This window comes from Copadichromis virginalis, linkage group LG22 (assembly GCF_057382275.1).
Source record: "Copadichromis virginalis isolate Kocher_CV1m ecotype Utaka linkage group LG22, C_Virginalis_male_GT1.1, whole genome shotgun sequence".
Lineage (NCBI taxonomy): Eukaryota > Metazoa > Chordata > Actinopteri > Cichliformes > Cichlidae > Copadichromis > Copadichromis virginalis.
The window spans coordinates 36,434,404-36,447,453 of NC_140638.1; the positions used below are offsets into that span (position 1 = coordinate 36,434,404).

At 42.8% G+C, this 13,050-nt stretch overlaps 1 protein-coding gene across 1 annotated transcript; it reads right to left on the minus strand.

Annotated features, from left to right (window-relative positions):
* Positions 1–3,929: 3,929 nt before the first annotated feature.
* Positions 3,930–12,837, minus strand: LOC146683818 (uncharacterized). Its single transcript, XM_085445117.1, has 2 exons — positions 12,669–12,837; positions 3,930–5,223 (listed from the first exon to the last, which is right to left on the minus strand). The coding sequence occupies exons 1-2, from the start codon at positions 12,685–12,687 to the stop codon at positions 4,370–4,372; spliced, it is 873 nt and encodes a 290-aa protein (XP_085301243.1). The 5' UTR covers positions 12,688–12,837; the 3' UTR covers positions 3,930–4,369.
* Between the last annotated feature and the right edge of the window lie 213 nt (positions 12,838–13,050).

Genomic DNA, 13,050 nt, shown 5'->3' on the forward strand with positions numbered 1-13,050 from the left:
CAGCAGGGGCGACCCGACCCCCCTCTCACCGCCTCCTCAAACTTATCTGGAGAAACATCGAACCTTTCCCAGGACAGCCGACAGACGTAATCTCTCCAGAGTGTCCCGGGTCTACGCCGGAGCAAATCAGCTCCTGTTTTTCCGACTACTACTGGAACACAGTCGATGCGGAAGTGCGGAGCAGCTCCGAGGTAAAAGGAATGCAGCACTAAAGTCAGGTTTAGTGGATGAGTGCTGGTTGTGAGTAACTGAAGGAAAGCTGGACATGTTGTTGTGCAGTCTTGACTATGCGCTCAGAACCAGAGGCAGTACATCATCCCACAGACAGTATCTGCTGTGGGTTGACCTTCTGAGTGGCTCTGATTGGATGCCCCAACATGCACAGAAGCTTGAGACTGTGACTCTTCACCTTACACTTGGCGCCCTGAGAGGTCAGCGCAAACATCTGCAAACTTTTTCTTCCCTACAAAAATCAAATTAACCACCTGTATTCATAAACATGTTTTTTGGGGTTTTTTTTTGCCTGTCCCGTTTGGATCTTTAGCCATCAGAATCGTTGTCTGAAGGCCAAGAAAGATGCCAAGTGGATTTAATTTACCAAGTGGATCATCATGGCCTTGCCATATTGGTCCATTTGATTGACCTTTATTATAATTATGAATTTATTTTATTTTCAGTTGCTACAAACGGGACAGACATGACTGGGGGATAGGACAGGGAGAAAGAATGAAAGAAAGAGAGAGAGAGAAAGAAAACCAAAGGGGAGAAGAGACGGCGAGAAGGGGGAGAAGAAAAAACAAACAAAACACCTGGATCACCTGTATGGAGATAAAAAACCAGAAGAGAAAACAAACAACAAAGAGCAACATAATAAAAACAGCACCATCACAATAAACTAGCTAGCAGTAGATAACAGTAGATACTTTAATTTCACCTGTTGAGAATGAAAAAAGAAAACAAGCAGAAGAGAACAAGAGTAATAGAATAAACAACATCACAATGATATATGGGAATATGACAGTAAATACTAAACATTAAACATTATTGTGCAGCACATAAGATCAACAGAACACAGTGTGCTTTGAGGTAGGAGCCAAAAAGGGTGTAGTTTGTGGGTGTGATCACCCGTGTGTACACCTGTGAGCATGGACGCGCTTGTTTTTAAAAGGTTCCTTCATGTAATGATCTGCTAGAGGGCGTGGGGGGGCCACAGCCCCGTCCTCCAGGGCATGAAGCAGGTATGGAGGAGATCAAAACTCCAGACATCCAGAGGCCCCCAGAACACAAGAGACCAAGGAAGACCAACAGAGGGGCAGCCGCGCCACTGTCCCAGAAAGAGCTGAGGAGAGTCCCAGATGAGGGCTCACTCAGCAGCCGCGGAGCAGAAGCCAGGGGGAGTTGCAGTGACACGCCCGTGAGCTCCGCCGGCAGCCAGCTGCGCCTGAGTGACCGAGCCCCAGGCCGAGAGGCCGGGGGCACCCCACCTCCGAAGTGGTCCGAGCGAGCCCCAGGCTCCAGGCCCCGATAAGCGGCCGCCAAGGAGTGAGCCGGTGTGTACCTGGACGCCCATCCCCGGACACAAAGAACCACCAACGCACCGATGTCTGAGGGAGTCCGCCACTGGCAGGGGAAGTGGTGGTGGGGGGAGATAGGCCTCCAAACCTTGGAGGGCCTGAGGTGTCCCCAGAGAGGTGGCGTCTGATACCCAGCCTGACATATAGACACAGACATACAGGCACACACAGATACAAACATCCATTCCCACCCTCATGCTCTCATATGCACTTACTCCACACTCAACCAACGTGGAGACAGACATAAAGAGACGCTGTACACACGATCACACTCCCCAAGCGTACTCTAAGCATAAACATGTTAAGGTACCAGAGTCTGTTGCTGGTGTGCTTCCAGATCAGTTACCAGCTCTTGTCTTATGGCTCCTTTCTACATGTAGTGACAGGCATGGCTGTTGGAGGTGATTTAAACTGGAAGTCTTTTACCCACGTTTGATAGTGGACAAAGATTTATTAAAGTTATTCTAAAACCTCTGATTCTTTTTCCCTTTGTGCCCTCTGCTGTGTGGACTATCAGCCCACTCAGGTACTATGAAACAGTAACTGTGCCATGCTGCTGCTGGTAACACTGCCTAAGAGAAAATGCAAAGACTGTTTTTAAATCTCACTATATTTAGCAGCTAACTGTAACACGTACAAGCCAAAAGGCTGATTCTGTTCATCTGGCTGCAGCGTTTGCAGTGAGAGAAACGTTTCATCATCATTCAAGTCGGTCAGAAAACGCTAATCCAGATGAACAGAATCAGCTTTTTAGGATTTCCTTACCTGGATGGTTGAGCATGCATCCAGACAACATGTAGCATGTTTTGCAGCGATAAAATCATTACATTTAGTGTGAAACTGATGAGCAAGCCTGAAAAGAAAACAGCATTTTTCGAATCGACCGCCTCACTCTCTAAATGAGATTCTTGGTGTAAAGGTTTTTTAAGAATGAAAATGTCTCCTGCACTTCAACAATAATTAAAAATCATTCAATTCTGCCCAACTCCCGTGTACTTCCTGCAACTAACTGATAATGTTCACAGAATGAAAGTTAAACCTTTAATGAACATTTACAAACTGTGGTGTCTGTTATGAACCCGCCCCTCCTTTTACCCCATCGGCCTTTAACAGCTGAGGGGTAAGAGCAGCTGATCCTGAAGGTTCAGAGGGGAGGAACTCAGATTGTCGATGAAACGACCCACACTGGATTGATTCATGTCCTCCATCTTTATTCTTTTGATGTCTCTGTTTCAGAGGCATTGATATGGAGAAGCTTACTGACAGCCACTGATTCAGCTTCATTTGAAAACAAAAAGAGGAAAAGTGGTTGAAATCTTCACAGAAAGCTCCAAAATTATGTTTCTGTGACTTGACTTCAGTGGTTTTTGTTCTTGACTTTGTGTTTAGTGTGAAAGACTGTTGCCTACTGAATGTCCTGATGCATGCTCGGTCATCCAGGTAAGGAAATCCTAAAGTTGATTCTGTTCATCAGGACGTTTTCAGTGGGAGAAACGTTTCATCATCATCAGGTGACGTCTTCAGTCTCAGCTGACTGCAGGTTTCCAACCTTTAAACAGGACATTTGCACAATGACTGAAACCAGCAGCACTGAAGGAACAATGGGCTGGGAGGTCAGTTCCTTAATCTTAATTATGCAAATTGTCATGATCATTGATCAACAACCATGAGTCCCATTCACAGAGAGTTGGGGAATGGCTGCAATCACAGCATTGTAAGATGGTGACAGATGGACCCTTAGGCCCCTCCTCCATTCAGAGATGGTCTTTCCCTTTACACGTAAATGGCCTTCTTGACTCCGCCCTCAAACCAGCGTTCCTCCCTGTCCAGGATGTTACATCCTCATCATTGAAAGAGTCCACTGGCCTGTAGGTGTAAATAGACTGCAGAGTCCTGGCATCTTTACCACAGTGAATGCTTAAATTGTATTTATTGGCATATACCTGACATTCAAAGCTAAGATTCAGCACACTGTGTTAGAGGCTGGGACTTGATGAATTCATCAAACATCCATCTTTTAAGTATTAAATTTCAAATTGCATTAATAAACAGCCATCATGTCAAAAATAAAACTGGATCATTATTTATGTCCAGCTGAGAATGAATCTGGGCGCTCATGTTACAATAAATTAACTCAAATCAAATCTACAGTCTTAGCAGCGCACAGTGATACAAGGGATGAGAGAACTGACAGCTATTACTTTAATCACACCGTCTCAGTTTTGTGATGTAATGTGGTAACATCTGGACTGCTGTGTTTACTCTCACCATTTTTATTGCTAGTTTAAAGGCTGTAGATATATATATATATATATATATATATACACACACACACACATATATAAACAGGTGAAATTAATTTTCGATATGAAGTATTTATTAATGGATTGATAATTCATTTTGAAATATTGATTTAAAAATAGTGTTTTTATTTTAAATGATAAAATAATAAATTACTTTAGTAATGTTTCGATACACGTGGCTCTTGTGGTCCTCCATAGCTGATGAGAGTGAGCGATGATGCTAATGACATCAAGATGTTTTCATTACTTCTGAACTTCATAAATTTGCCTCCAACAAACCCCCCAAAAAGAAATCCAGAACTAAACGTGAATCTGAGCATTTTTAAAGAACACACACTGAAAAGACACTCAAGTAAAAAAAAAAAAAAAAGTTTCTTCCTGTCTGAAGTTAGTCGTTGACCAATGAAAACGCTCTGAGCATTTAATTCATCAAAGAAACATGAAATCATGATTATGTTTGAAATAAACTTCATAACTCAGCCGCTGAAATCACTAGGTGAAGTGTACAAACACAACTACTTTGTCATTGTGAGGCCGAGGCATTAGCACTCTGTTTCGGGCTGGTTTCGGACTGATACACTTGTGTCTGTTCAGCTGATAATTCCAGGTGAACGTCTTGAGACAAGTACTGCAGCTGAAGTTCTTCTCCCCACTGTGAATTTTCATGTGAGCGTTCAGGGCCGAGCGGCAGCTGAAGGGCTTGCTGCACTCGGAGCAGCTGAACGGTTTCTCTCCCGTGTGAAGCGTCATGTGGTTCGTCAGCGCCGCCTTCTCCATGAAGCATCGGCCGCACTCGGAGCAGCTGAACGGTTTCTGGCCCGTGTGAGTCCAAAGGTGTTTTTTAAGACTTCCGCTCTGAACGAATCTTTTGTCGCACTTCGGACAACCGAACGGTTTCTCTCCTGTGTGGCTCCGTTTATGCCTTAACAGGTGTGCCATGCGCTTAAACGATTTCCCACATTCGGTACAGATGAGCGCTTCTTCGCCCGAGACACATTTCATATCCCCTGCGAGCACTTTGCTTTCTTCCGAGCTTGAAGGTTCACTGCTCTCCTCCAGATCTCCTTCATGGACCTCCGTCTCCATGTCCTTGTCCTCAGGATCTAAACCTGGGTCTGGTGCTGGTCTGCCAGCATCCTCTCCTCCCACAGAGTCTCTGCGCTTCTCAGTCAGGGTGTGATGAAGCTTAGAGGACTCAGGTTTCTCTTCATCCTCTTCACTTTTTACAGCAACAGGACTGAATGTGAACTTGATGATGTCGACCTCCTCCTGTTCCTCTTTGATGAATACTCCCTCCTGCTCCTCTTCATCACCAACTATTACCTTCTGGACATCTGGAGGTAAACCTGAAACACAGACATTAACACTGACATTACTCAGTGTCACTGAAACCACAAATACTACATGCAGATGATTTGTGACAGCTTGGACTTGTTATTAATCTGCTTGGTTGCACTGTATTCACCATCTGCTTTAACACAGTTTGCAGACACAGCAGTGGACACAGGAGGGAAGTAAAGCAGACGCCCAAGAAACACTTCCACTCAGACGTAGAGTGGCACAAATGTGTTTCATACACTGAGCACACATACAGGTTTTATTGAGATTACTTATTTTATGTTTCTATGATGAAGTGAAGAATGATCAGAAGCATTTCATAAGATTCAAAGACCTTTATTGGAAAATAGAGCCAGGATTTACAGTGGTGAACCCTCTTCTTAACTTCAGCTGGATATCAGCTTCAGGACCAAGTCCTGATTGATGGACATCATTCCTGCCTCCTCAGAGCTCCAAGCTGATCTTAGTTTTCCTTTTAAAGGAATGCTTGGCTCAGCAGAGCTCTGACTGTTTGTCAGCCTGGCTACAGTGCTGCAGAGAAATCTAGGCTTGTTCTTATTTCCTTCAATCAGTGAGATGTTCTAGGTTTAAAGGGGGCTTTTTTATGAAGCAGCAAACTGGCTCTCCAGGCTAAATGATGATCTTCTAAATTAGCATGACGCCATTTCTTCTCCAGATGCGCATTTGAGAATTATACCAGGGTCAAGTACTTCTAATCTGAGGCTTTCTTTTTCACAGGAGCTACAGTATCTAGAGTTGTACGCACTGAAGAAGTAAAACTATTAGCAAGATAATCGACCTTTGTGGGAGTTCTAGCTGCTCTACACTGTGTTGGCACGAGGCACTGAAGATCACAACAGTGGAGGAAATATATCCTTACACTTAGTTACAGCGCTTTCAGAAAGACATCTTCCTTCTCTCACCCCAACCAATCACAGCAGATGGCCCCGCCCCTCCCTGAGCCTGGTTCTGCTGGAGGTTTCTTCCTGTTAAAAGGGAGTTTTTCCTTCCCACTGTCGCCAAAGTGCTGCTCATTAGGGGTGGGGAAAAAAATCGATACTGTGTAGTATCGTGATATTTTGTTTGCTAATAATGTATCGATACAGGGACAGCAGAAATCGATATTTTGTTACAAAAAAGGTTTTTGTGCTCTGACTTCAGAGCATGTTGATCCTTTTTCTGAGCAAGAATCCTGACATTCCTTCACTGTCCAAATGTGTTTAACTTTTTTTTGGCAGCAATAAACATGACAGTTTACTTATTTTAATTTAAGACATGTCTTATTTTAATTAAGTTTAAAACTTTTTTATTTAATGTAAAATTATATTTTGTTTTAATTTACTTTCAAATTCTTCAGTTGCTGAATGGGCTGCATAGTTTTCATAAATAAATAATAATAATATAATATATTATTATAATAATATAATAATAATAATAATAATAATAATAAATAAATAAAATTGCAATAATATCGTATCGTGCGTTAAGTATTGTGATAATATCGTATCGTGGGATGTATAGTGATTCCCACCTCTATTGTTCATAGGAGGTCACATGATTGTTGTATGTATGTATTATTGTAGGGTCTACTGTACAATATATAGAACCTTGAGGGAACTGTTCTTGTGATTTGGTGCTGTGTAAATAACAGTGAATTGAATCTACTCCTGTGTAATCCAAAAATATAAAAATAAAATACATGTTATTGCATTAAATCTTCTTTTCTTCTATTTTCCTGCTGGAGAAGATCCAGTATAACCTTTTCCCTCCTCCTTAGGATTTCTGTGACCAAAACTCTCTAATATCAGCTGAACTTAAGTAAACACTGAATAATCACAATCCTAAAAGCTGCAATACAAAAACAGACATTACTAATGCAAACTAAAACATACAGAGCCCTACAGAAACTTTGACCAGGCGTTTGGACCTGCCTCAGTCTGGAATAGCCAAACTCAAAATGTACCCATCTGGACAGCATGATGGAGCTCTCTGTGTTATTGTTGGGTCTAGAGCAGGGCGATATGACCAAACATATTTATCACGATATACATTTGAAAATTTGCGATAACGATATAACTGACGATATAATTGACACCAGACAAAATACTTTACAACTCCACAACTTTATTAGTGCAAAAAACCCATCAATGTATTTTCACTTAAACAAGCAGCTGTTTTTTATGTGCATTAAAGTTATATAAAAATGTAACAGTGCAAATTCTTTGCTGAGTTTAACCAAAAGGCATTTCCAGTGGAAACTGGCCGACATATCCTCAGCATAACCATGTGTAATATCCACAAAACTTAAAAAGAGGTTATACACACACAATATGGTAATATTATGTTGAAGTACAGTACGTATCACTCCGCGAGGCTCCGCCTACGATGCCGTAATGCTCCCACAATCCATCAAGCGGTGCGGCTTCGTAGCTTAGCAAAGTTTTACTAAAACATTTGACAGATTTTCGAGCACCGTGTACATAAAATCGTTTCCAGGTCAGTAAACACAACCAGAGTTCATACATAAGGCACACGGGATTATAAGGGGCTCTGTCGACTTTCAGAAAAATCAAAGGATTGATTTTAAGTGCCCCGTATTTTCCAAACAACACAGTAATAACGACGGCCCGCTAAGATAAGATAAGATAAGATAGAACTTTATTAATCCCTCGGGTGGGTTCCTCTGGGAAATTCGATTTCCAAAAAAGCACAGCACCGACAGAAGTTACAGAGTTACAGAATATTATATATATATACACACACACACACACACACACATGCACACACACACACACACACACACACACATATATAAATACAGAGACAATATAAATAAAATATACGAAGGGGATAAATAGAATAAATAGGAATAAAAAATAAAAATACAAGTGAATTGCACATTTCAAGTATTGAGGTCTATTGCGCTAGCATGCGCTACCAAAAATAGTGCTTTGTTGTGTATCTGACGGACCAAAGCTAAACCAGTTCCACACCACTGAAGCATTTTTACAAACCAGTTCTGGTTCATCCGTTTCATTCAACGATCCGCTTTCACCCTTCTCATTCTCTGTTGCCGCCATGCTTTTTCCGCCATGTGCGTATGAAAACAAAGGCTCTGCACATGCGCGTTTTACCCATATTCTATTTTATATTTCCTTTTCTTATCGTTGCCCAACATTACGATATGGTACGGTATGATATGTCCCAGCCCTAGTTGGATCTTTAACTTACTGTATAAAGCACCTTAAGGCAACTGTTGTTGTGATTTGACACCATATAAATAAAATTGAATTGAACTGAAAAACGCAAAAGTGATAACTAAATGGCTCAGAGATTTAACATTTGGATCCATGGCCTGGAAACTCCCAACATCTTAATCATCAATCATAATTAAACCAGTATTTAAAAAGCAGAAGCCCAACTGAGGCAGCAATGATCTCCACTCAAGAAAGGTCAGCACTGTAAACACAGATTCTTCACACCATACCTGTGCGATATGACCAAAATCTCATATCCCGATATAAAATATTTATCATCCCAACAGCGATTGCATTTGTCTCTAACCATCAGGAACCTTCACGTTAACTTTTATCGAATGGAAAAGTGTTAGCGTTCATCCTGCAGCTTCACTGTGTTTGTTATGCTAACATAGCTGTGTCGCTAGCGATCACGTGGCACATCATTATATACCAGCTAGCCCAACTTCAGTAACCCTACAAACGTCACTGCTGTTTAGTTTCCTGTCTTCATTTATGTTGGAAGTGACAGCAGAGCTGTACATTTGAATGTTTCAGAAATCTCTCAGTCAGAACATGCTTTAACATGCTTAGGTAACTAGCGAAACTAGCGAGCTAACTTCCGCTAGCTTCCTGCTAACTTCTAACTCTGTTAAATGTCATAAATTCTGTTTTCATGGATGCCTGGAAGTTAAACTGAATTGTTACACCTGGTAAAGCAGCAATGCTGATCGTTTTATTAAAGATGAAAGAATTTAGACAGTTTTTAACTCTCAGTGATGCTGCAGTGTTCGTTTGACTTTGGGACCTGAAGAGACGGAGTTTAGGACCCAGATTACCATGAGACACCATGAGACCGGACAGTGTGCGCACCGCGGATGACGTCAGTGCGCACACTGTGTCTGAGGAAGATGTGCGGAAGTGCTTCAGGAAGGTGAACGCACGCAAAGCTACTGGTCCGGACGGGATTCCCGGCCGCGTCCTCAAGTCATGCGCGGCTCAGCTGGCTGGAGTGTTCACACACATCTTCAACCTTTCCCTCTCTCTGTCTGTAGTCCCAGCCTGCTTCAAAATGGCCACCGTCGTCCCTGTACCCAAATCCTCCACCATCTCCTCATTAAACGACTGGCGACCTGTAGCCCTGACCCCCATCGTGAGCAAATGCTTCGAGAAGCTGGTCAGGGACTTCATCTGCTCTGCACTACCCGACTCACTGGACCCTCTACAGTTCGCATACCGCCACAACAGGTCCACTGATGATGCCATAGCCCTGACACTACACACTGCCCTGTCACACCTGGAGAAGAGAGACACGTATGTGAGAATGCTGTTTGTAGATTACAGCTCAGCATTCAATACCATCGTTCCCTCGAAGCTGGACAGGAAACTGCAGGATCTAGGACTGAGCAGCTCCCTCTGCAGCTGGATCCTTAGCTTCCTGTCTGACAGACGCCAGGTGGTCAGACTGGGCAGCATCACCTCATCCCCCATCACACTGAACACTGGTGCTCCACAGGGGTGTGTACTGAGCCCTCTCCTGTACTCACTCTACACCTACGACTGCACAGCCACTAACAACTCCAACATCATTGTGAAGTTTGCGGACGACACTACAGTGGTGGGTCTTATCACCAGCGGTGATGAGACAGCTTACAGGGAGGAGGTCAGCGCCCTGACCCACTGGTGTCAAGACAACCATCTCACCCTCAACGTCGCAAAGACAAAGGAGTTGATAGTGGACTTCCGGAGGTGCAGAGAAGTACACACCCCCATCACCATCAACGGCGCTGCTGTGGAGAGAGTGAGCAGCTTCCGCTTCCTTGGAGTACATCTGGCTGAGGATCTTACGTGGTCAGTACACACAAACAAAACAGTGAAGAAGGCGCAGCAGCGCCTCTTCTTTCTCAGGAGACTGAAAAGATTCGGCATGAGCCCCCGCATCCTCAGGACCTTCTATCGCTGTGCCATTGAGAGCATCCTCACTGGATGCATCACCACCTGGTATGGCAACAGCACCGCCTACAACTGCAAAGCTCTCCAGCGAGTAGTGCGGTGCTCTGAACGGATAATTGGAGGTGAGCTTCCCTCCCTCCAAGACATCTACAGGAAGCGGTGCCTGAGGAAAGCGGGGAGGATCATCAAGGACTCCAGTCACCCCAGCCATAAACTGTTCAGACTACTTCCATCAGGAAGGAGGTTCTGCAGCATCCGGTCCCGTACCAGCAGACTGAGAGACAGCTTCTTCCATCAGGCCATCAGACTGCTGAACACGTCATAGACACCTCAGCTTCACTACTGGAACTTCAACATTATGCACTCCACACTGTATATAAATGCCACTTGTTTTGCACATATTCAACTCTGTATATTTATATATTTTATTATTATTATTATTATTATTATTATTTATTTATTTATTTTTACTATTTAATTTGTAAAAATGTGTATACACACACACACACACACACACACACACGTAGGAAAATATTTAGTATACACATCCAGAAATGCATACACTATTATATATTGTACATATATTTATTAGTTTCAGGTTGGCCATTCTTGTATTTTGCTCGTTTGTGTTGTTGTGTTTGCACATCTCTGTTGCTTGTGGGGCTCGCACACAAGAATTTCACTCGCATGTGCTGTGCCAGTGTGCCTGCACATGTGATGTGACAATAAAAGTGATTTGATTTGATTTAGATTACTCCCAGATTTAAGAGCACCTTAGTCCAACAAATACGACAATAACCACGGCCGCTTGCATGTTCTGCAAAAAAATGTGCTTTGTCGTGTATCTGACGGACAAACACCAAACCAGTTCCACATCACTGAAGTTGCTCCATTTTTACAAACCAATTCTGGTTCATCTGTTTCACTCAACAATCGGCCATGTGCGTATGAAAACAAAGGAACTGCGCATGCGCGTTTTACCCATATTCTATCGCGATATTTCATTTTCTTTTCGTTGCCTAACATTGTACCGGTATTACTGTAAACAGTATAATATGGCCCAGCCCTAATTACATCCTTTACTGGAAAAAGCTGGCAGGACCCAGAGCACCTGATTAACAAACTCTGATGTTAATTTTGTAGCTACTCTATCCACCGCCGTTTGTTTTACAGAGAAAAATCTGCAGAAAATCTCCAGTCGTATTAACATATATTCAACTTAACTTAATATTAATCAACATATACACCATCAGTGCTGGCCTCTCTGCACTGGCTGCCTGTGTCTTTTAGAGTTAATTTTAAAATTCTTATGTTTGTTTTTAAATGCCTTCACAGTCTTGCCCCACCTTACCTCTCTGAGCTTCTTCATCCCCACATACCCTGTCGGTCTCTCAGGTCAGCTGACCAGCTGCTCCTGGAGGTACCGAGATCCAGGAGGAAGCTCAGAGGGGGCGGGGCCTTCTCTATTGTGGCTCCAAAATTATGGAATAATTTGCCCATGCATGTTAGAGAGGCCCCTTCACTGTCCACTTTTAAATCACGTCTTAAAACCCACTTTTATTCCTTGGCTTTTAACCTCAGTGAGACTTAGTTTCTTTTTTAATGCAGTAGTTATTTAATTAATGATTTCACTCTTCTTTTATTTGTTTTTTTATTTATATCTCATGTAATTTTATTTTACAGTTCCAATGTACAGCACTTTGTGTCAGCTGTGGTTGTTTTAAAGTGCTTTATAAATAAAGTTGATGATGATGATGATGATGATGATGATAACAGTTTTTGGACAGCACAAAAAGCACAGGACAAACTTCAGAATGCTTGCTTGTGGTCTCTGGTTATCACCGACGCTTGTGGCACACATAGAGGCTTTAATGTTAGAAAGTGCTTGAACAGGTGCGATCGAAGCTTGTAGTAGATCACTTTATCATATACTAGCAGGTCTGTGCTGCTGTTCGTGGAAACTGCGGATGCCACAGTTGGAACACGAGTATATATAAACAAATGGCAGCATTTTAAGTATAATAGGGAGGCATCTGTGAGGCTCCGGCCTTCGGGCTGACAACGAGACTACACCCCACACTGAAGATAATCACACTCTTTGACCTGCTGTCTTTAAATCCCCGACACGTTCTGCCGTGACTTCCTGAAATGTTCTGTTTACTGCTGCTGAACCCGACAGCCGCATCTGTAGCACGATGCTAACGTTAGCTTAGCAGCACTAGCACAACACTGAGCCTGTTTCCAGCAGCAGCGACTAAACTAACCTTCTCTTCTTGCCTCCATTTCCGCTTTTAAATCCACATCCGGTGGTTCACTGTGTCAGTCCACCTCTGCTCCGTCCACAGAACTGGACTCTGGAGAACTTTCTGGTTCCAGCTGTAATTCTCTCTGCTAAGCGAGAACAGCGTGAAGTCCGCTCAACTGGCCGCTATCACTTCCGGCACATTTTTCAAAATAAAACCACAACGCTAAAGCAAGCCCATGTCATCAGAATCCTTTATTAATCCACATGATCCCTAAGGAAATCACGTGGTTACTGTTGCTCCGAGACAACAACAGTAACAACCTGGACTAAGTTAAATATTACAATAAATTACAAAGTTGCAAAATTTAAGAAAGAGCTTAAGAAAAAGCTCTAATATATAC